At 38.5% G+C, this 24,054-nt stretch overlaps 1 protein-coding gene across 1 annotated transcript in view; it reads right to left on the bottom strand.

Annotated features, from left to right (window-relative positions):
- Positions 1 to 24,054, bottom strand: part of PRKN (parkin RBR E3 ubiquitin protein ligase) — an 821,278-nt gene that overhangs the window by 124,695 nt on the left and 672,529 nt on the right. The window contains exons 10-11 of the mRNA XM_058168152.1: positions 9,526 to 9,587; positions 2,733 to 2,882 (exon numbers count right to left, since the gene is read on the bottom strand). Of these exons, the coding sequence (XP_058024135.1) occupies positions 2,733 to 2,882; positions 9,526 to 9,587 (212 nt within the window). The remainder of the gene's footprint in view (positions 1 to 2,732; positions 2,883 to 9,525; positions 9,588 to 24,054) is intronic.

Genomic DNA, 24,054 nt, shown 5'->3' with positions numbered 1-24,054 from the left:
TATTTCAGTTTCAAATTATGAATCTGTCCCATAGAGGATAGAAATGAAGAATAGCTAAGGCATTGAAATGATGCTCATAAAAATAATTCTATTCTATTCTATTCTATTCTATTGCTAGCAGCTAAAAAACTGAATGAAAGGGCGAAAGCTCTCAAGACTTCTAGGATGACCTGGGTGAGAGCCATGCATTTCAAAATGTTTTTTTTATTTTTTTATTTGCATTTATATCCCGCCCTTCTCCGAAGATTCAGGGCGGCTTACACTAAGACTAAGTCAAGCAATAGTCTTCATCCATTTGGGAACATATTCTTAATCATTTACCATGTAAAACTGATTTGTTAAGGCACCAGGCTAGAAAGCAGGAGACTGTAAATTCAAATTCCATCTCATCCATGAAAGACATCTTGGTGACTTCAGGCCAGTTCCTAACAAACAGGAAGCAGCAGGTGAAGATCACATCAAATACCTGTACAATTAGCACAGGGCCCCCCCAAGGCTGTGTGCTCTCCCCACTTCTCTTCTCTCTGTATACCAATGACTGCATCTCCAGTGATCCATCTGTTAAGCTGCTGAAGTTCGCAGATGACACAACAGTGATTGGTCTCATTCGAGACAATGACGAATCCGCATATAGACAAGAGGTCGAACGACTAGACTTGTGGTGCAACCAAAACAATCTGGAACTGAACACACTCAAAACCGTAGAAATGGTGGTAGACTTTAGGAGAAACCCTTCCATACTTCCACCTCTCACAATACTAGACAACACAGTATCAACAGTAGAAACCTTCAAATTTCTAGGTTCTATCATATCGCAAGATCTAAAATGGACAGCTAACATAAAAAACATCATTAAAAAAGGACAGCAAAGAATGTTCTTTCTGCGCCAACTCAGTAAGCTCAAACTGCCCAAGGAGCTGCTGATTCAGTTCTACAGAGGAATTATTGAGTCTGTCATTTGCACCTCTATAACTGTCTGGTTCAGTTCTGCAACCCAACAAGAAAAACACAGACTTCAGAGGATAATTAGAACTGCAGAAAAAATAATTGCTACCAACCTGCCTTCCATTGAGGACCTGTATACTGCACGAATCAAGAAGAGGGCCGTGAAAATATTTACAGATCCCTCGCATCCTGGACATAAACTGTTTCAACTCCTACCCTCAAAACGACGCTATAGAGCACTGCACACCAGAACAACTAGACACAAGAACAGTTTTTTCCCGAAGGCCATCACTCTGCTAAACAAATAATTCCATCAACACTGTCAAACTATTTACTGAATCTGCACTACTATTAATCTTCTCATAGTTCCCATCACCAATCTCTTTCATTTATGACTGTATGACTGTAACTTGTTGCTGGCAATCCTTATGATTTATATTGATATATTGACCATCAATTGTGTTGTAAATGTTGTACCTTGATGAACGTATCTTTTCTTTTATGTACACTGAGAGCATATGCACCAAGACAAATTCCTTGTGTGTCCAATCACACCTGGCCAATAAAAATTCTATTCTATTCTATTCTATTCTATTCTATTCTATTCTATTCTATTCTATTCTATTCTATTCTATTCTATTCTATTCTCTCTCTCAGCCCAACCCACCTCACAGAACTGTTATTGTGGGGAAATAGTAGTATTAGGTATGTTCATCACTTTTAAGTTATTAATAAAAAAATAATAAAAGTGAGATATAAAGAAAGGGAGGGAGGGAGGAAGAATAGAATAGAATTATTTATTGGCCAAATGTGATTGGACACGCAAGGAATTTGTCTTGGTGCAGATGCTCTCAGTGTACATAAAAGAAAATATCATCAAGAATTCTAAGGTAGAAGGAAGAAAGGAAGGAAGAGCTGTTTGGTGCTTGTTGATTTTCCTTGGAACAATAAGTTTTGATGTTGAGTTTTATTTGATCTCACAAAATCCTTCCTTTCAACACTTCTGAGGTGTATTTTGCATATATTTTTGAAGGGCTGTGCTGTTATATTTTTCTAAATGCATGATGAGTACTATAGCTTTAAGGAAAAATCATTTTCAAGGCCAAGAGGCAGACTTAAAAATATCATCAGTGTGTCCTAAATTTCCTTAATTTTTTTCCTTGAAGAATATTGTTATCCGACGACACTGTTAGTGACAGAATAAAAATAAGCAGAAGCAATCCCTTTGTGTGGCCATTCCATTCCAGTTCTTTTCTGACCCTGGTTATTTAAAAAGCTGTTCATTCAGCACAGTCGTTTAACCTGCATTAATCTTCATTGATTTACTCAAAACACACAAACCATTTTACTTACTTGACTCTTTTCCTACCCCTGCCTCTGCCCGCCCTCCCTCCCTCCCTTTGAACCTATTTAAAGAGAGTGCTGTTAACAAAATAACGAATCTTTGGCTTCGGATCCTTTACCATTTTGCTGACTGCTAGGAGTTTTAAAAAGTGTCAATGCTCTTGCCTTGTCATTTGCACAATCCAACTCTTCACTGCAACCACTTAGATCAGCAATTTTGCAAGCCAATTCAAGCCAGGCATTCGGGGACAGGTATATTCTCCATGACAAAGTGGTCATTTCTGCACTGCAATCTTAAATTAAACTTGCTTATTGGAATCTATAAGATTTTCCTCTGTTAAGATAAGATTCAGGGTCAGCAATAAGAACGTCAGAGGTATTTTTCCCCCCACCAAATTTCAACTGACTCATGTAGAATTATTTGGAACATGCATTTTTCTTACCCCACAACCCAGTCCGTTTCTTGGCTCACATACTATTTTCCTCATTTCTGATTCAGGAAGCAGGCCAGCTCCGCATCCTGGAGTGGGACACAAAACACCACCCGCCTGCAGAACGTATTCTTCTGCGCCATAGCATTGATAACGATTGTACTGAAAGAAAAAAAAAATCAGGCTCTCATAAATAAACTTTAGAAATTTAAAATCTCTCACTAATGAATTCAATTAATCTGGACAACACAGAAAATCTTATTTCATATTAAGGTGCCAGGAGTTTTTCACAACGGAATAACAGAGTTGGAAGGGACCTTAGAGGTCTTCTAGTCCAATCATCTGAGAGCCCATCTTAGCCACCAGAGGCCCTGCGGGCCGGTCCTTTGATATTTCCAGGCCGGCCCTGCAGGCCAGATTTAAGCACTCTGCAGGTTGGATCCAGCCCGTGGGCCTTGAGTTTGACACCCCTGGTCTATAGTGTTCTCTCTATCCACTTGAATTATCTAGATTTGGAGAATATGACAAATGCAAAAAAAAAAAAAATCATTGGAAAATAAACTACAGATGGGAAATTCAAATATTGCACATTCTGAGGCTTTCATCCAGGCACAATGTCCTGAAACAAGAATAATACTTGAACACCTATATATCAATTTAAATTTAAGAAGTTATCACTTACTTTCAGTATAGAGAAACATCTCATTAGCAATTATGCATTGTGATGCACTGATCTGTACCAATGGAAGTAATATAACACACAAGGGAATAAAGAATTCTATACATTTGGGTTGTACAGCCTAATAACTTTCTTGTTTATTAAAGCATTTACGGTCTTGATTACCACAGCCTTTTGATAATTGACCATAAATCATACATGTAAAGTTAATTAGGGCTTGCTTTGGGGATTATCTTATCCTGGTAAGAATTGCCTTTGGTGAAATGGGCAGCTATATGCATTTGAAATACAAACAAACAAATAACTAAATAAATTTGATTCATTGACTTCAATTTGGGAAATTTATTTATTTATTTGATCGTATTTATATACCGCCCTATCTCCCGAAGGACTCAGGGCGGTTTACAGGCACTTAAAAAACACATAAACACATAAATACAATATAAAAACAATTAAAAAACTTATTCTAAAAGCCCCAAAAATTAAAAATATAGAAATAAAACCCAATTTAAAACCCATAAATTTAAAATCTAGCTCAGTCCTGCGCAATTAAATAAGTGTGTTTTAAGCCCGCGGCGGAAGGTCCGAAGGTCCGCAAGCTGACGAAGTCCGGGGGGTAGTTCGTTCCAGAGGGTGGGAGCCCCCACAGAGAAGGCCCTTCCCCTGGGCGTCGCCAGACGACATTGCCTCGCTGACGGCACCCTGAGGAGTCCTCTCTGAGAGCGCACAGGTCGGTGAGAGGTATTCGGTAGCAGTAGGCGGTCCCGTAAATAACCCGGCCCTATGCCATGGAGCGCTTTAAAGGTGGTCACCAAAACCTTGAAGCGCACCCGGAAGGCCACAGGTAGCCAGTGCAGTCTGCGCAGGATAGGTGTTATGCGGGAGCCACGGGGGGCTCCATCTATCAAAATCTATTTTCACCTTGAAGATTATGTTTATATGGGAACCATGCCAAACCATTATATTATACTTTTCCAAAGACAAAAAAAGGACTAGATGAACTCAAGAAAAAAAATTCCGTTATATACATTCACCTAATTCATTATTCAGTCAAAAGTTGTCTTTTGTATTTTAATCAGTATTTTCAAATGTATCTTTTAATTTCATCTCTCCTCCATTCAACTTCATATAATTCAGTCAATACAAGTCCTATATTTTAACAAAAAGCTGATTCAGTTGCAAAATATGCCACTGATGTACCTATAGAACACATGCTTTTAATGAGTTTCCTTGCACTGAAATAGCCTACCCAGCTTAGGGGCGGCCACATATATTGAAGACATCACTTCTGGAAAACTCCAGATTGCAAAAATCTACAGGAACTGAAAATGCTTTTTTAAAGAAATGAATCCTGTTTCCCCTTCAAGCCAATCAACTCCATGTACATTGTATTGTGCAGACCTGCTAGTGAGGCTTTGAGTTTCTTTAAAGGATGAGCCGGGGCAACACATGTCTACTTGGAATCTCTACTAAATCCAATTCTGTGAGAAAAATATAATTAGCATAGGATCTAATTGCAACGTAAGAAATGATCAAGTCAAACCAAAGTCTTGTAAAAATACTCCAGAAATTCAGGGAACATTCTTTTCCAATCCTATATAGGCCTTCTCCATTGTTGCAGAGGATGACAACTTCCCTGGATGAAATGTGAGATCCTAATAATGGAATTAAGCTAAGGCCCTTGCTCATGGTCAATCATCCCTAGTTATTTCCCAGTTGGATTATTGCAATGTGGTCTACATGGGGATGTGCTTGAAGTGTATATGGAAAGTTCAGTTGGTACAAGATGCAGGAGTGTGAAAGTTATTGTGTTTTTGGTAGAAGCAACAGTACACACCTCTGCTGCGTGACTACATTGCTTACTAGTTTCTTCCCAGGTCGGATTCAAGGTGCTGGTATTGACTTTTAAAACCCTATATATGGCATGGGAACAGGTTATTTGAGGGATTGCCTCTCCCCAGTTTTATCTTCTTGTCACACCAGATCCAACAGAGTGTGTGCATATTACAGGTTCTGTCATCTAGGGAATTAAATCTGTCAACCCCTAGGTGGCAGGCCTTCTCTGGTATGGCCCCCTAGTTGTGGAATCTTCTCTCCCAGAGGTGAGGATGGCCTCATCTCTTCTAAGCCACTAAAGGTCCCTCCAGACCTGGTTATGCCAGGAAGCCTGTAGATTCCAGGAGCAGATGAACTAGTGTAAAGGCTCCATCATTTTTAACATCGCTTCACCTATTATTATTCTTTCAGCTTATTCTTAAAGTTTTAACTTTTTTAATTATTTTAGTTTTGAGCAGCACGGTGGCCTAGAGGTTAAGACACTCGCCTCATGCTTGGGAGGTTGAGAGTTCAATCCTAAGCAACCACAGATGTTTTTCTATCAAGGTGCAAAGAGAAAATATCTGCTGTGAATTCTGCATGGGTGTCAGGAAGGGCTTATATTTACTCATATATGTGTTTATATACTACATAATCTTTTTGTATGATACCTACACATATTGTTGTGACAAAATAAATAAATAAATAAATAAATAAATCTAGCCAGTAAACACTCAGCTCCATTCAGTTGCCCTGACTTTTAATCGGGATTAAAAGGGATTGCAGGGTTGTAAAAACAAAAATAATATTGTTTTAGTTTTGCTTTATGCCAATCAGAGCCACTTTTTAAGATGGGCAGCTAAATAAATTATACAAATAAATAATGCATGGGGGGTAGCTCTTGTACATTGTCTGCTATATCTAAACAAAGGCACCCCCACCTTGACAAACAAATCCCCAAACCCTCAAGTTGTTATGATCTATTGGAAATAACAGTTGGAAAGGAAGTTGGAATCATCAATTTCAGCTCACTACCCATTGCATGAATCCGTAATAGGAGTAATAATCACATAGAAAATAAGATATGGATATATAGTACTTGCTAATATGCTGTCATATTTCTCCCTATATTTCATAAATTCTTATTTATTAATGGCTCCGTTAATAATGAGAAATCACTTATCTGAAGCAAAAAGAATTAGCACACATGAAGAATAAATCACAGTGGTGGCGTTGTAAAGTTGTACTAAAATCCACAACAGACAGAATTTCCCTGTTTTAACATTAGAAATAGAGGCAGTCCTCTACTTATGATCACAATTAAACCCCAAGTTTCCATTGCTAAGTAAGACAGTTGTTAAGTAAGTTTTGCCCCATTTTACAACCTTTCTTGCTATACTTGTTAAGTGAATCACTGCAGTTGTTAAGTTAACAAATAGCTATTTTGTTGTTATCTATCAATCTATCTATGTGTTTATCTATATATCTGTCTGTCTTTCTGTCTGTCTGTCTATATCTATCTCTCTATCTCTCTCTATCTTCTCTCTCTGTCTCTCTAGATGATAGATAGATAGATAGATAGATAGAAAAACTGATGATGGATTGATATACACAGACAGACAGAAAGAGAGAGAGAGAGAGAATAAATAGATGATAGAAAGATAGATGACAGATAGATAGATAGATAGATAGATAGATAGATAGATAGATAGATAGATAGATAGATAGAGGCAGGCAGGCAGGCAGGCAGATAGCCAGCCAGCCAGCCAGATTGATAATAAATAGATATATTAAGTGAATCTCGCTTCCCCATTGGCTTTACTTGTCAGAAGGTAACAAAAAGATCATCATTATGAATGCATGCAGTTGCCAAACATTCAAATTTTAATCACATGACCCCTGGGGTACTGCAATGATTGTAACAGTTATAGTTCTAAATTATTTCAAAATATTTTGAAGCTGAGTTATTGGATGCCAACAATTGCCATTTTCCTTCTAATTAACCAAGACATGTGATAGCATTAACAATTCTTTTTCTATGAATCTTCCTACTAACATAGCTATTTTTGTTGCAATTCTTAAAAGATGTATTTTTTTAAAAAAAATAAATCCCTAGCATAATACATTTGGTATCCATACTCCTCAATTTCCATTTTTGAATAGCTATTTAGAGATGGAAATGCTTGACAAACTTTTTTAAAGTATGGATTTTGACATACAGTTGCATTCTACAGTTGCATTCTAACAAACAGGAAGCAGCAGGTGAAGCTAAGCAAGATCACATCAAATACCTGTACAATTAGCACAGGGGCCCCCCAAGGGTGTGTGCTCTCCCCACTTCTCTTCTCTCTGTATACCAATGACTGCATCTCCAATGATCCATCTGTTAAGCTACTGAAGTTTGCAGATGACACAACAGTGATTGGTCTCATTCGAGACAATGACGAATCCGCATATAGACGAGAGGTCGAACGACTAGCCTTGTGGTGCAACCAAAACAATCTGGAACTGAACACACTCAAAACCGTAGAAATGGTGGTAGACTTTAGGAAAAACCCTTCCATACTTCCACCTCTCACAATACTTGACAACACAGTATCAACAGTAGAAACCTTCAAATTTCTGGGTTCTATCATATCGCAAGATCTCAAATGGACAGCTAACATCAAAAACATCATTAAAAAGGACAACAAAGAATGTTCTTTCTGCCAACTCAGTAAGCTCAAACTGCCCAAGGAGCTGCTGATCCAATTCTACAGAGGAATTATTGAGTCTGTCATTTGCACCTCTATAACTGTCTGGTTCGGTTCTGCAACCCAACAAGAAAAACACAGACTTCAGAGGATAATTAGAACTGCAGAAAAAATAATTGCTACCAACCTGCCTTCCATTGAGGACCTGTATACTGCACGAATCAAGAAGAGGGCCGTGAAAATATTTGCAGATCCCTCGCATCCTGGACATAAACTGTTTCAACTCCTACCCTCAAAACGACACTATAGAGCACTGCACACCAGAACAACTAGACACAAGAACAGTTTTTTCCCAAAGGCCATCACTCTGCTAAACAAATAATTCCATCAACACTGTCAGACTATTTACTGAATCTGCACTACTATTAATCGTTTCATAGTTCCCATCACCAATCTCTTTCCACTTATGACTGTATGACTATAACTTGTTGCTGGCAATCCTTATGATTTATATTGATATATTGATCATCAATTGTGTTGTAAATGTTGTACCTTGATGAACGTATCTTTTCTTTTATGTACACTGAGAGCATATGCACCAAGACAAATTCCTTGTGTGGCCAATCACACTTGGCCAATAAAAAATTCTATTCTATTCTATTCTATTCCAAATTGTTTGACATCAGAAACTTGCAAATTAAATAATAGAACTGCAAATCATACTAAATGAACCCATCAACTCTTAGTCCATTTGGTTTCACAGAAAAAAGCAAGGAAGATGATTAGGGGACATATAAAGAACACTTGCTAGAATTGGTAACATGATAGCAGTTTTCCAATATCTAAGAGGCTGCCACAGGGGGTCAACCTATTCTCCAAAGCACCTGAAGGCAGGAGAAGAAGCAGTGGATAGGCACTAATTAAGGAGAAAAGCAACCTAGAACTAAGGAGAAATTTCCTGACAGTTAAAACAATTAATCAATGGAACAACTTGCCTCCAGAAGTTTTGGGTGTTCCAACACTGGAGGTTTTTAAGAAGAATTTGGTCAATCATTTGTCTGAAATGGTATAGGGTTTCCTGCCAGAGCAGGGAATTGGACTAGAAAACCTCCAAGGTCCCTTCCAACTCTGTTATTCATATTTTAAAAAGGAAAAGGTAGGCATGTTATACAAAAGAATAATTAAATCAGTGTTTATTGTGTCGCAACCTGAAACTCTGTAAAGAGTTGATAGGTAGTATTTAAAGATCCTAACCAAATGAATAAAAAGAAAAGATGAAGCACCATACATCTATTTATAGTTCAGGGAGTCTTCATCATTTTATTTGTAAATTTACTGCCTGTTTTCTGTAGGGATCCTGGGTTGAAAAGCTGTGGCAGGCGCTGCATATACAACAATTAATAAAGTGCCAAGATAGATACACAGAATAATCATAAATCAATTGAAAGAAAAGAAGTGAGAGATAGGTCACATATGGGAGTCTGCTCCTCGATATTAGAGCACTGGGAAGGTCATGAGATGTGCTTCCCTGGAGCACTTCCCTGGAGACAGAAGAAGCTGTCTCACTTGTGTCTATCATTCAGGATACCATGATACCATCTTTCACAGGGTCACTCACCTGCTCCTCTCCAAGAATTCTGAAATGATGCAGCTCTTTAATCAAGGAATCTGGACAGCCCGCTGCAATAAAGAAAGAGACCGAAGTGCAGGTTAGAATGGATCCTGACTTGCTCAGTATGATATACTGCAAGAAGATGCATAGTTACAGCATCAACGATGGATACCCTGCTTAAACAGCATCATCAAATCCTGTGAACCTAGAAGGGATATACTTCCGTACTGCATTTCAGAACAGGTTAGGAATGCTGCACCTGTGAGATGCTGAGAAACAGGGAAATTAGCAGAAGAGGGTTCTCTACACCAGGGATCTCCAACCTTGGCAACTTTAAGACTTGTGGACTTCAACTCCCAGAATCCCTTAGCCAGCAAAGCTGAAGTCCACCAGGCTTAAAGTTGCCAAGGTTGGAGACCCCTGCTCTGAACAGCCAGTCTCAGCAGTTTTCTTGGATCTTGGATCAATCGTGCCAGAATAATACATACTCAGAAGGCATCTGTGAATGGAATATCGTTCCTTAAGACTGAGTTGAGTAGTGAGGGTGGCACATGGGATGGAAGCAAGGAAGAAGAGTTAGCCACGAACATTTTTTGCCATACAGATGCACAAGGTGTACAGATGTTGAATGAGAATAAAAGGATTAGAATCCATGGAAACAGATTATTAAAATATAACAGAATCTTCTAGGGTTTGTATAAAGGAACTAATATTCCACCCAAATATTTTTCTCATTTCCTACGCTTATTTACTAGCATATAAAAGGTAAAGGTAAAGGTTCCCCTCGCACTACGTGCTAGTTGTTCCTGACTCTAGGGGGCAGTGCTCATCTCCGTTTCAAAGCCGAAGAGCCAGCGCTGTCAGAAGACATCTTCGTGGTCATGTGGCCACCATGACTAAATGCCAAAGGCACACGGAATGCTGTTACCTTTCCACCAAAGGTTTTCTACTTGCATTTTTTATGTGCTTTCGAACTGCTAGGTTGGCAGAAGCTGGGACAAGTAACGGTAGCTCACCCCGTTAGGGATTCGAACTGCTGAACTGCCGACCTTTCGACTGACAAGCTCAGCATCTTACCCACTAAGCCACCACATCCCTTTTACTAGATACATTCTAGTACATTTACTATATACATTATATCAAATAAAATACAAAGCAATAAACGTAAAAAACCATAATGAGAGAAGGTAATAAATGTTACTTGACTTACATGGAAAGGCACTGAAACCTTTCAAGAGATTCTCCCTAGAGAATTAGTTAAATTATAGTTTCCTGGAAGTTCAATATTCTAAAAATGTAGATAAATCAACATTGATTAAAATGTGTTTTTTTTAAAAATCTCAGCACTGAGATTTATATGAACACTAGAAATAAGCTCCTTGATAGAAAAATGTTGCTAGAACTTGAATAGATCCAAGAATAAAGATTTATAATAGAACCAAATATATACAGCCAAATCTACTGCGCTAATGTCATAATACACCCATAAATACTGGTTCATCCTTCCACTCTTTTTCAAATCTCAAACTGTTGAAAAGTAATTAAAATGCTGATGCGATGCTAAGACCTTTATCCTTCTCATGTCTAAGCTAGTGTTGAAGAACAGTATCTGTATGACCCCAAAATCACTCTTGAGGTGTCAGACACTGATGCCAAGGATTTAGTGAGTGACTTCACTGTACTAAAATTCACTGCTTTTAGTTAACCTTTTCTCCTTCATATAGTTTATTCTCATTAAGAAAAAAGAAAACCTGAAGAATTTGGACTAAAGGTTAATCACAGCTGTCTTATTGATAATACGCAGCAGAAAGAAACATGACCAAAATATATCCGGTAAACAGACAGTGAGAGATTAATCAGGACAAAGGAAGAGTTATGGAGATTTGTGATTCTCAAGAAGCAATACATACATTATTGTCCTGTCAGAAACTATTTAAAAACATAGAAAAAACCCCCAGGAATGATATTTTATAGTGAGCAAGGAACATCAAGATGCTGGCTCAGTGTTCTTCAATCCAGCCAACATTCATATATTTGAACCAATTCCCAAAATTCTCAATGGGCAAGTTGTTCGGTTAACTCTGGAAATGTAAGCCCCTTCAAGGGATGCTTAGGTTGGGGAAGGCCTGTGCTAGCTTTTCAGTCCTAACACTAATCCTAACCCTTCATTTCTACAGTGTGAAATATAGAAACCCTTTCCTTAAACATTAAGAATACATTAAGCATGACTCAATTTCTGGATCTTTAGCTTTTTATAAAGTACATGAAGTCTGTGGATAGACTAGAACAGAAAGTTCATTCTTCCCATGAATGCAAATAGCAGCTGCTATTTCAGTGCAAATAAAGATGGAGAAGGAATATTTTAATAAATCATCTCAACTTTTTTTTTTAATTTTATGCTGCTAATCTGAAGGGCCATTGCTGCTTATTTGATTAAAAAATAAATTCATGCTCTTGACTGACAAGTCAATATAGCAAATTTGCAAAATAAATGCTGTTGCTTTTTATCTTGAAGAGGGATCAATAGAAGAGAATATTTGTAGCTCAGGGTGGAACTGTGGAGTCCTTTTGTGCTCTCTGAGCTTGGTTGTTTTCTTACAAACATTTCATTAGCCAACTAAGTAACATCTTCAGGGCTACATTGGAGAAGAGATGTTAAAGAGCATAATATGGAACTATCCCTCTCTGGAGACTGCAGCTACTATACACTATGTAATCTGAAGTTGCAGATTACCAAAATGTCCATTGTTTCATACCACTTCACCTAGAAGCTTAAGGTGATCTAGTGATTTGTTCCCCTTATTTTATCCTTAAAAATCCTGCAATACAAATTGGTTAACCGAATGAGGACTTGACCTTCCATTTTAGTGCAACGCTCTATTCCAGTGATGGCTACCTTTTTTGCCATGGGCCCACATCCATAATTCATTGCCCCCCATGCCCTCTCTCCCCCCGTATGCTCCCCCTCCTGCGCTCCCTCCACTTTTGGCACGCAACAGCAAAAAGGTAAACGGTGGGCCTGATAGGCCCGTTTTTCACCCTCCCAGGCTCTAGAGGCTTTCTTAGAGCCTTGGGAGGGCAAAAACAGCCTTCCCTACCCCGAGGCCCTCCGGAGGCCGGAAATGGTGTTCCTGACTTTCGGTGGGCCCAGAAGTATCGAAAATCAGCTGGCCGGTGCGTGTATGTGCGATGGAGCTGAGCTAGGGCAACGCTTGCATGCCCAGATATGGCTCCGCATGCCACCTGTGGCATGAGTGCCATAGGTTCGCCATAACGGCTCTATTCCCTAAAGCTCAATGCCAATGGACAGGAATTTACATTTTCATGTATGCAAAGTCCCCCCCTGACAGTTATATAAAAGGAAAGAGTTTATGGACCCACAAAATGTATCTGATGAGGTACTAGAGATAATATTCTGCCCTGACATAAAATAAAACCATCTTCCTTTTACTAGTGGAATTTTGTACAAGGGCCACCCAGATTCTGTTCCAAACAACGCTAAGGCAGTATATACTGAAAACAACAAAATACCTTATCCCACCAGACTTGAAATCTTAGGTTTAGAAAACTTAGAACTCCGCCGCCTTCGACAAGACCTAAGTTTAACTCATAGAATCATCTATTTGTAATGTCCTTCCTGTTAAAGACTACTTCAGCTTCAATTGCAATAATATAAGAGCAACCAATAGATTTAAACTTAATGTTAACCGCTTCAATCTAGATTGCAGAAAATATGGCTTCTGTAACAGAGTTATCAGTGCTTGGAAAACATTACCTGACTCTGTGGTTTCTTCTCATAATCCCAAAAGCTTTAACCAAAAACTATCTACTATTGACCTCACCCCATTCCTAAAAGGACTATAAAGGGCGTGCATAAGAGCACAAACATGCCTACCGTTCCTGTCCTATTGTTTTCTCTTATATATATATGCTTATACTTCCTTATATTTCCTCATATATATGTTTATATACTATATAATCATTTTGTGTGATGCTTGTGTATATTGTTGTGACAAAAATAAATAAATAAAAATAAGTAAATAAAAAATACTAATAAGCAAAACAATGAAATTGTAATATGCAGTAACTATTTCTGTTTTGATAAAGTATATTGCCCAAATCCGGGTAAACTGGGAGGCAAAAGGTAAAATCCCCACTTTGATTTAATTCTAAATAAATGTAACTATAAGCAAATGCTTGTCCTTTTATTTTTTTAAAATAATCTAGATTAGAGGTCTCCAACCTTGGCAACTTTAAGCCTGGTGGACTTCAACTCCCAGAATTCCCCAGCCAGCAAAGCTTGGGAGTTGAAGTCCACCAGGCTTAAAGTTGCCAAGGATGGAGACCCCTGATCTAGATAGCTTTCTCTGCAGTACTGTAAAACAGTTTGTTTGTTTGTTTTAAACAAATATAAATATTTTATTTATATAGTCACCTATCTTGGGTCAAACTCTTTGCACCTCATAATCAACCAACGTCGATCTACATTGGTAAAACAACATCAATTTACAGAAATTTACTGAGCTGAAACCAAATCCAAAACAAAACTAAACCAACCCAAACCAGCAACTGTAGTTAAACCTTCACTTCTCAGAAGTTCATTTCAACAATTGCACCCTATCTCCATGTTTTGAGGAAAAGTCAGCTTCAAGTGTTTTTTGGAAGGTTAAAAGGGTGGGACGCATTCAAACTTCAAAGAGAAAAAAGGCACATATCACAGATCCCATAAGATGACATCATTTAAGGGAGGGTAGTCAGGGGTGAAATTCAATTTTTTCCCCTATCGGTTCTGTGGGTGTGGCTTGGTGGTCATGTGACTGGTTGAGTGTGGCTTGGGGGTCATGTCACTGGGCAAGCAGGGTGGGCGTGGCCAACACAATGTCACTACCACTCGGTCACATGACCCCTCCAGCCCACCTGCCCAGGTGTTGTGGCTCCTGGTGTTTTCTGTGGGAAATAGGTCATGTGACTGGGTGGAGGTGGCCAGTTTGATTGATCTCACCCTTAGGAAATTTCTCCTTAGTCCAACTCACAATAAAATAGCACAATAAAATAGCACTGTTCCAATATTTAGAATAGAATAGAATAACAGTTGGAAAGGACCTTGGAGGACTTCTAGTCCAACCCCCTACTTAGACAGGAAACCCTACACTACTTCAGACAAATGATTATCCAATCTCTTCTTAAAAACTTCCAGTGTTGGAGCATTTGCAACTTCTGGAGGCAAGTTGTTCCACTAATTAATTGTTCTATCAGGAAATTTGAGGGGCTCCTACAAAAATGAGGGAGTCAATCTATTTTCCAAAGCACCAAAAGGCACAACAAGAAACAATGGATGGAAACTAACCAAAGAGGGAAGCAACCTTGGACTAAGGAGAAATTTCCTACGGGTGAGACCAATCAACCAATGGAATTGCTTGCCTTCAGAAGTTGTGGGTGCTCCATCACTAGAGGCTTTCAAAAAGAATGAGGGAAGTACACCTCAAAGGACAGTGCCAGGAACCACTAAAATAATGCAGAAAACTTAAAACAGCCATTCCCCTTTTAAAAAAAAGTTAACCCCAAAGAAAACACAGCAGCTAATAGGGAAACTAAGAGCAGCTGTTCAGGCTAATTGAAAGCTTGGGCATGCTGCCAAAAGCCATTAATTTTTCCAACTCTATTCTTCTATGTTCTCTATGTTCTAAATTGGGTGTTTTACAGCAAAAGCAATACAGCTAGCTAGACCACAGATGCATTAAATTCACGGCCTGTATCAGTGATGAAATCCAATTTTTTTTACTACCGGTTCTATGTGCGTGGCTTGGTGGGCATGGCAGGGGAAGGATACTGCAAAATATCTATTCCCAACCTACTCCAGGGGAAGGATACTGCAAAATTGCCATTCCCACCCCACTCCAGGGGAAGGATACTGCAAAATCTCCATTCCCATCCCACTCCAGGGAAAGGATATTGCAAAATCTCCATTCCCACCAACTCTGGGGCCAGCCAGAGGTGGTGTCTGCCAGATTTCACCCCTGGCCTGTATGATCAAGCTGCACCCCAGGAAGAAACAAAAAGTAGCCAACACTGCAGCAGCTATAAAAAGTCTTGAGAAACTCCAGGGGGTATCAGCTGATCATAAAAGTGTTACTTAGTACTCTTTATAATGAAAATGTTTGTAATCTTGTCCTTCTTCCTGAAGGGAAGAGCTTAATCCCATCTCTAGATGGGTGATTGATGGGATTCCCTGCCCTAATCTTGTCAGTTTCTGTTGTGTATTGACTAGATTCAAGTGTGTATTGGCTGCATTCCATCTGCAACTGTTAAGTGGAGCTATTAACTGAAGGTAGAGAGAGAAAAAAACCCTCTCTTGTACTTTATTTTTAACCAGTTCTCAGAACTGCCTAAGCAATTTACTAACGGTTCAGGCGAACTGGTGAGAACTGGCTGAATTTCACCTGTGAGGGTACTAGAAGTGTTCCTGCCCTATATTGGTACGTAGAAGTTAAAGTTAGGAAGAGATGGTCCCCCAGATAACCTGGGCCAGGTGCCATAGAGGCCTTTAAAGGTAATAAATCAACACCTTGAACTGCACCTGGAAGGAAACTGGAAGCCAGTGCAGCTAGCGCCACAGGAATGTAGAGATAATCATAATTGTGTTTGCTGCCATATTCTGGACCAGTGGTAACTTCTGAGGCAGCCTCATTTAGAGCACACTGCAATAGTTCAAACTGGGTACAAGATGAACCTGTGCAAGGGCACCCTCTTCTTTTGGGCTGCCACCCATTACTAGAACAGGAGATCTATAGTGGTTCCATTTATTGATGACCCTTCTAGTGTTGAAAAAAAAACACCTTACCATATCAGAGACATTCCCATACACGATTTAAAACCTAGCCTGCTATATAAAGTTCATTAGTTGAAAATACAGATTCATATCATACAGATATGAATCATACAGATTCATACATTCATTTTGCCAAATCCCTTAGCAAAGGCTTCTGGTTCCTTGTTCTATTTCTCCCTCAAATCTACTTGCTTGCACAGTAAATGCTATGCAATTCTCGCCTGAGACTGGAATAGATAAAACAAATGACAGGAAATGCCTTGCTAGCAATCTAGAGAGAGTATATCAGCTGAAACAGGGAAAATTCTGCAAGAGTGATTGTGTGGCGCTTTGGCCTCTGCTTGCAGAAGCTCTTCCCTCTTAATAGCTGCTTTAAGGCCAAATTACTCAAAGTAAATGGACCGCTATGCCATTTGCTTCAAAGATACCTTCTTGCTAACCTTTATGGCAGATAAAAAAAAATATCAACAGGGAAAAGGTTTGCATTTCAGAGTGCTGCTTTTTATTATACAAGTATTTAAAGAACTGGGGATTATTATTTTTTAAAACTGTCTTCAATTGAATCTTATTTTGAGCGAAATGTTAAATATGTTAACTTTCTTGAGGTTGTTAAATTTGGCTTCTCTCTTCATCTCACTGCTATATGGTAGCGGTAGCCCATTCAAACAAACTAAAAGAGGGGAAACTTCAGGGCCAATTTTTGACCATATCTTATAAAATCAGCAGGCCAAGGGATTTAGAGTGGTTAGTGAAGACAATTAATAGATAGTACACTTATTCATGAGCCACACCTTAGTAGTGCACTAAGATTTAGGGTTAAAATGTAGATGCGATAGTGAATTTTTAAACATTTGGGTACATGCCTCAAGGAATAAAAAGTGGAACTGTTACAATTTTAAATTTTTCTTGAGTTTGGGATTCAAATAAATGCATGTTTAAATCATATAAATTATTATTATCTAAATGAATTATATGGATTTGATTCTGCCTTTGAAAATGAATGGAGAGAAAGAATCAAGTGTTAGCTTCAGATTCTTGCCTTCTATGAATTAATGGCATCTGATGGGGGACTGCATATAAAAGGAGAAAAACACCATCCATGGTAATGTCAGACAATACTTACAATAAACTAATACAGCTTTAATACAACCAGCAATCCCATTATAAAAAAACCCACATCATTAATAAAAATCCACAGAGAAACTCAGTTTCAGAAAACCATCAAAAGAAAATCTTATTATATGTTAAGTGGATAAAATACTTGAAATTAGAACAATAGAATCATAGGGTGGAAAGGACTGGAGGTCTTCTAGTTTAACCCCTGGACAGGCAGGAGTCCTTAGTCTATCCCAGACAAATGGTTGTCCAATCTTTTCTAGAAAACCTCCAGTGACAGAGCACCCACAACTCTGGGAGGAAAGCTTTTCCATTGATTAATTATTCTCACAATCAGGAAATTCCTCATTTTTTCCGGTTGAATTTTCCTCTGATGATCTTCCACTCATTGTTTCTTGTCCTGTCCTCAGGTGCTATGGAGAATAAATCAACAATTACTTTCCGATTTACTGAAAACCAAATTACTAACAGCTCCCAAAATGTAGAAGACACAAATTTGAAGCTGATGCTCCAGTTCCATAATGCTCATTGAGCAGAACAAAATGATAGACCAATTGTCAAATACAGCTCATCTGCCTGGAATCCACACTGCATATCAGATATTAATACAACTGAGTGAATCCAGAGATATTTCATAAGAAGAGTACTCCACTCCTCTGCTCATAATAGAATCTCTTACGTTACCAGGCTTGAAATTTTAGGATTAGACAATTTAGAACTACACAGCCTTTGGTCTGACCTAAGCATAGTACACATAAATATCTGCTACAATGTCCTACTGCCAATGACTACTTCAACTTCAACTGCAATAATACATGAGTACACAACAGAGACAAACTTAAGGTAAACCACTCCAAACTTGATTGCAGAAAACACAAATTCAGCAACAGAGTGGTCAATGCCTGGAATGCACTACCTGACTCTGTGGTTACTTCCCCAAACCCCCATAATTTAACCTTAGACTATCTACTGTTGATCTCACCCCATTCCTAAGAGGTCTGTAAGGGGCATGCATATGCTCACCAACGTGCCTACCGTCTCTGTCCCCATTTTTTTTTATTCATTTTCTTCGTTCATGTCCACGTTCATATTTATACCTGCTATCTTGTACATGTTTGACAAACAAACAAACAAATAAATAAAACTATTTCCACTGAAGATGGCCAACAAGTCTTACGTGTTATCTTATTTGTTTGATAAATAAATAAATAAATAAATAAATAAATAAATAAATAAATAAATACATGCATACATAAATATTCTTAAATACAGTTCCCGCTAGGAACCAGAAAGTTTGAGCAGAAAAGTTCCTCTTCTAAGGGGTCATTATGAACTTCTCCATTTGCTGAAGCTGCTGGACAGCTCCCTGCTGATACTGGCAGACAACTTGTCTTGTTTAGCAAGGGACACTTTCTCTTCAACACAAGGTGACTTTATTTGGCTTCATTTCAACAGTAGCAATTTTGTCTGCTGCCAGCCATGCTATTTATACTTATTAACTTTGGTTGCCTTGTTATTGTACATATCTTGAGGCTATATGCACAACAGGCCTAGGGAACAAAGTAATATCATTTTTTTAAATTTTTGGTTTCAAAAGTAGCTTTCATCTAGAACACATCCCTCCTTTACTAATATTGTATCCATAAATATTATAGTAGAAAGCTCATGACATGAATAGAAGGTGAAAGGTGCTTTGCACTTGTGCCCTTCTTGCTGTTTAGCACAATCAGACCTGTTCATGAAAAGATTTATCTTCTTCATCTTTTATTCAAAGAAAAGATGAAATCTCCAAAGCAAGCTCTTTTCTTGGATTTCAACTTTCATGCTGGCATGGGTCTTTGAAGATAGTCAGCCTTTTTTTTTTTCCCCAGAGAGCTAGGAGAGTATGGGAACTTTCTCCATGCTGTGAAAATGATTCTAAGAAGGGCACAAAAAGACCAAAATGGCTGAGTAAAAAAGTAGAATTTCATTACCGAGAACTGGAAGGAGAGTAGAGATGTACAGGTGAAAGGCAAAAGATAGGGTCTTCTTAAAAAGGAAATCCTTAAAAAAACTAACAATTGTATTAAAAGAAGAATATTAGAGGGCTTCAGGATAACCAAGTCTTTGGAGTGAAGTAGTGTATAAATCAGATAGCTGGATACTGATGTTTTAGAATTAATTTTGTCATATTTTCATATGGAATCAAAGTTGTCCTTCCGTCTTTACACACCTAAGAATTTAGCAACAGCAATAAATTTGCAGGTAGTCCTCAATTTATGACCACAACTGAGCCCTGCTAAGCAAGGCATTTGTTCAGTGAGTTTGGCCCATTTTACAATCTTTCTTGCTACATTTGTTAAGTGAATTACTGCAGTCGTTAAGTTAGGAACATAGCAGTTAAGTGAATTGCCTTTGCTTGTCAGAAGGTTTCAAAAGGGGATCACATGACCCAGGGACACGGCAAATGTCATAAATATGAGTCAGTTGCCAAATGTCTGAATTTTGCTCATGTGACCATGGGGTGCCGCAACGGTCGTAAGTGTGGGAAAATGGTCATAAATCCTTTTTTTTCAGTGCCATTGTAACTTTGAATGGTCACTAAATGAACTGTTATAGTCATTAAATGAATTCTGTTACCTATACTCTGTAGAGTGATACTGTAATTAGCACTTAGGCAAAGAAACAAAAAAAGAGGACAAATTTCTGGAACACTTTGGTAGCTTTAAACAGCATTTCGTAATTTGGTTGTACTTCTCTGAAAAGGGGCTGCTATGAAAAGGGGCTGAAAGAGTTTTCAGTCTTGCAGAATCATCTGAGTTATTGGAACTTCCATTAAGATTGATGTATGAAATATTACCTTGACCATCAATTTATTACCTATACCAGGGGTGAAATCCAGCAGGTTCTGATAGGTTTTGGAGAACTGGTAGCGGAAATTTTGAGCAGTTCGGAGAACTGGCAAATACCACCTCTGGCTGGCCCCAGAGTGGGGTGGGAATGGAGATTTTGTAGTATCCTTCCTGTGGTGTGGGAATGGAGATTTTGTAGTATCCTTCCTGTGGTGTGGGAATGGAGATTTTGCAGTATCCTTCCCCTGCCACTCCAACCAAGCCACAGCCACCAAGCCACATCATGCCCACCAAGCCATGCACACAGAACCGGTAGTAAAAAAATTTGCATTTCACCACTGACCCACACCTTTGGTTGTGGGTTATGTTGGGTGACAACACTCTTCATACTTTACATAAATGACCTTTGCAATCATATTAAAAGCAACTGTGTTCTCTTTGCTGACAATAGTAAACTATTCAACACTACAGACAATGCAACTACCCTTCAAAAAGACCTTGACTATTTGTCAGATTGGTCTACCACAATGTCCTACCTGTCAATGACTACTTCAGCTTCAAAAGTCAGTTCTAAAGGAGATCAACCCTGACTGCTCTTTAGAAGGCCAGATCCTGAAGATGAAACTGAAATACTTTGGCCACCTAATGAGAAAGAAGGACTCACTGGAGAAGAGCCTAATGCTGGGAAAGATTGAGGGCAAAAGAAGAAGGGGATGACAGAGAACGAGGTGGCTGGATGGAGTCACTGAAGCAGTAGGCATGAGTTTAAATGGATTCCAGAGGATGGTAGAGGACAGGAAGGCCTGGAGGAATGTTGTCCATGGCTAACAACAACAACAACAATACACGAGCAAATAATAGATACAAACTCAAGGTAAACCACTCCAAACTCGATTGCAGAAAATATGACTTCAGTAACAGAGTGGTCAATGCCTGGAATGCACTACCTGACTCTGTAGTTTCTTCCCCAAACCCCCAAAACTTTAAGCTTAAACTGTCTACTGTTGACCTCACTCCATTCCTATGGGATGTGCATAAGTGCACCTGAGTGCCTACCGTCCCGGTCCTAATATTCCTTTTTACTTACTCTTTTCATGTATCCAAATTATGTTTATACTTTTACCTGTTACCTTATATATGATTGACAAATAAATAAATAAATAAATAAATAAATAAATAAATAAATAAATAAATAAATAAATAAATAAATAAATATAATCCCAGGAAGCAGAAAAAAGAAGAACTGGGCAGAAAAAAACAAAACAAAACACAAACATTAAGAAGAAAGTAGGAATATCCAATTAGGAAAGATGGTTTCTGTAAAATAGTTTCTTGAACTGCTTTGAATCCTAAACGCAGATCAGTCAGAGCCTGTCTTCAGTCCACTTAGAAAGAGCAGTAATCACTTAGCTCTTAGGGGACCCAAAACAGCAATGCATACAGTGACTTCACTCCTTTTAATGACATACATCACTTCATCTCCACATATCACATTCCGATTCTGTCAACCAACCTTTATCAACCTGGTGCCTCCTCCAGATATGATGAAGCTACGAGTTCCAGAACCATCAACTCACAAATGTATATCCCAAATACATTCAAAGGACACATACCAGGAGAGACTGCTGCAAACCAAGCCACACTTTTCTGAATCCCTAAGGATTCCTTTGATGGGGACTTAAATCAATATTTGAATGCTACATAAATGCCTTACACTTTAAGTGAGGCAAACTAGCTCTAGGCCAAAGATCAAACATGTGCAGAATCATATTCAGTCAGCAGGCCATTCAAAGAAAGATTCTATGCACAAAATAAATTAAATATTGAGACAGGAAATAATGACTTGTTTGTTTAAGTATCATATCAAAGTCCTCTAGATGATCAACATTATTTCCATGCATTTGATACTACCAAAATACATATCCCCATTATAACTTTGCCAATATATATAATCACACCATCTCTTTGCTGTGCTCTATGATGTCACCTGGCACTATTTCTTCTTGGCAACATGAGGACAACTCTGCATTTCACCTTAATCAGATAAAATTAGGACAGGTGGCAACCCTGCAGGCAACACAATTATGCAAAATGCCAGTATTCAATACACACACTGTCACATACTGTCCTTCCACCAAACCCCTGCGTAATGGGACATCTTAGTTGTTGTTGTTTTTTAACTGACAGTTTGAAATTGAAATGCACTGCAGGGGGAGATTCTTCCCTCATTTATGAAACATATAAATGAAGAATGTCAGCGATATCTTTAAATATATTTGTACAGACTTGATCATAAGTGCATGTAAAAATAGGATAGAGGATAAAGGAAATTAACCCCAAGTTCAATGCAAAAAGAATTATATGTGACATATCATTATTCTTATATTGCCACCAAGGGATTGTATTCTGCTTTCAGAATTTTTGGCAGCAATAATTTGTAGGAGTGCATACTTCAAAAATTATTAGGATGAATCGTTTCAAATTTGACAGGAGCACAACATTCTTTTGATATTTATTAAAATGTCCTGACTTTTTTTTCAAGCTTTCTGCGCAAGCCTGAAAATAAGAGGCTGCCATTTTAAAGAATCTCACTGAAGAGAAGACCTAGGGTTTCCCCAAATTCTTAATTTTAGGATGCTGTACAGAGCAGACCTTTTCAGAGAATATGTAATGTAATGTTGATTATTCACGCCATCCTTGACATACTGGAATTATGCAACCTTATACCTACTTGTTGCTGTCAGAATGCCAGTTACATTGAGCTAAAGGTCTAAGGAGATCATCCCATTGAGTTCAATGATGCTGACATCCAAGTAAATGGATATTGATTGAGGTGTTAGGGTGTAAGTCACTGTCCTATAGAAATGAACTGAAGAAACTGTATGGAGTATACAGATTTGGGGCTATATATCTTAAAGGTTTTCCTGAATTGCACAGCCAATTTAAAGTCTTGTTGAATAGAAGTCTTTAAAAGAGGAAACAGATGAAATAAGCTGCTTCAATTTAAATGGGAGAGTGAATGCAAATGCCAGTTGCACTATAGAGATACTACACCCAGCTTACTTTAGAATGCTACCCCTTAGGAGGCACCTCAAGGACGAGAATAGTCAATACTTCACACTAAACTATGGGAAATGAATGCACAATAGATCTCTGTGGGCCAATTGTTCAGTGTGACAGCATCCCAGCACCACCAAATTAAGCTGCACCACTTTGCTTATTGGACCCAATTTGTAGCAATGTAGGGCATCTGTAGAGAAGATTTTGTTTTTCAGATGAATCTTGCATATGAAACAGACAAAATTAATCTTGCATATGAAACAGACAAAATTAATTAAAACTTGTTTATCTTTCAGGACTTCCTCTGCAGATTTTACTCTGCTAGTCATTGCTGACTATGGGGGGCGGTGCTAATCTCCGTTTCAAGGCCAGTGAGCCAGTGCTGTCCGAAAACATTTCCACAGTTGTGGTCAGCACGGTGTCATGGAGCACTGCTACCATCCCACCACAGTGGTACTATTTATTTACTCACATTTGCATGCTTTCGAAATGCTAGGTTAGAAGGAGCTGGGGTGAGGATGGGAGCTCACTCCGTCACGTGGCACTTGGGTCTCAAACCTGGGCTACCAGCTTTTCAGCCAACAAACCCAGCATCTTAATTGCAATGCCCCAGTCTGTCTTTCAGAAATTTCCTCAAAGCAGGAGTTTTTTTATTTTATTTTATTTTATTTATTTATTTGTCACAACATCATACAAAAA

Source organism: Ahaetulla prasina, chromosome 1 (genome assembly GCF_028640845.1).
Source record: "Ahaetulla prasina isolate Xishuangbanna chromosome 1, ASM2864084v1, whole genome shotgun sequence".
Taxonomy (NCBI): domain Eukaryota; kingdom Metazoa; phylum Chordata; class Lepidosauria; order Squamata; family Colubridae; genus Ahaetulla; species Ahaetulla prasina.
Note: the sequence above shows the minus strand (reverse complement) of the source record. Positions and strands in the feature narration are given on the sequence as shown.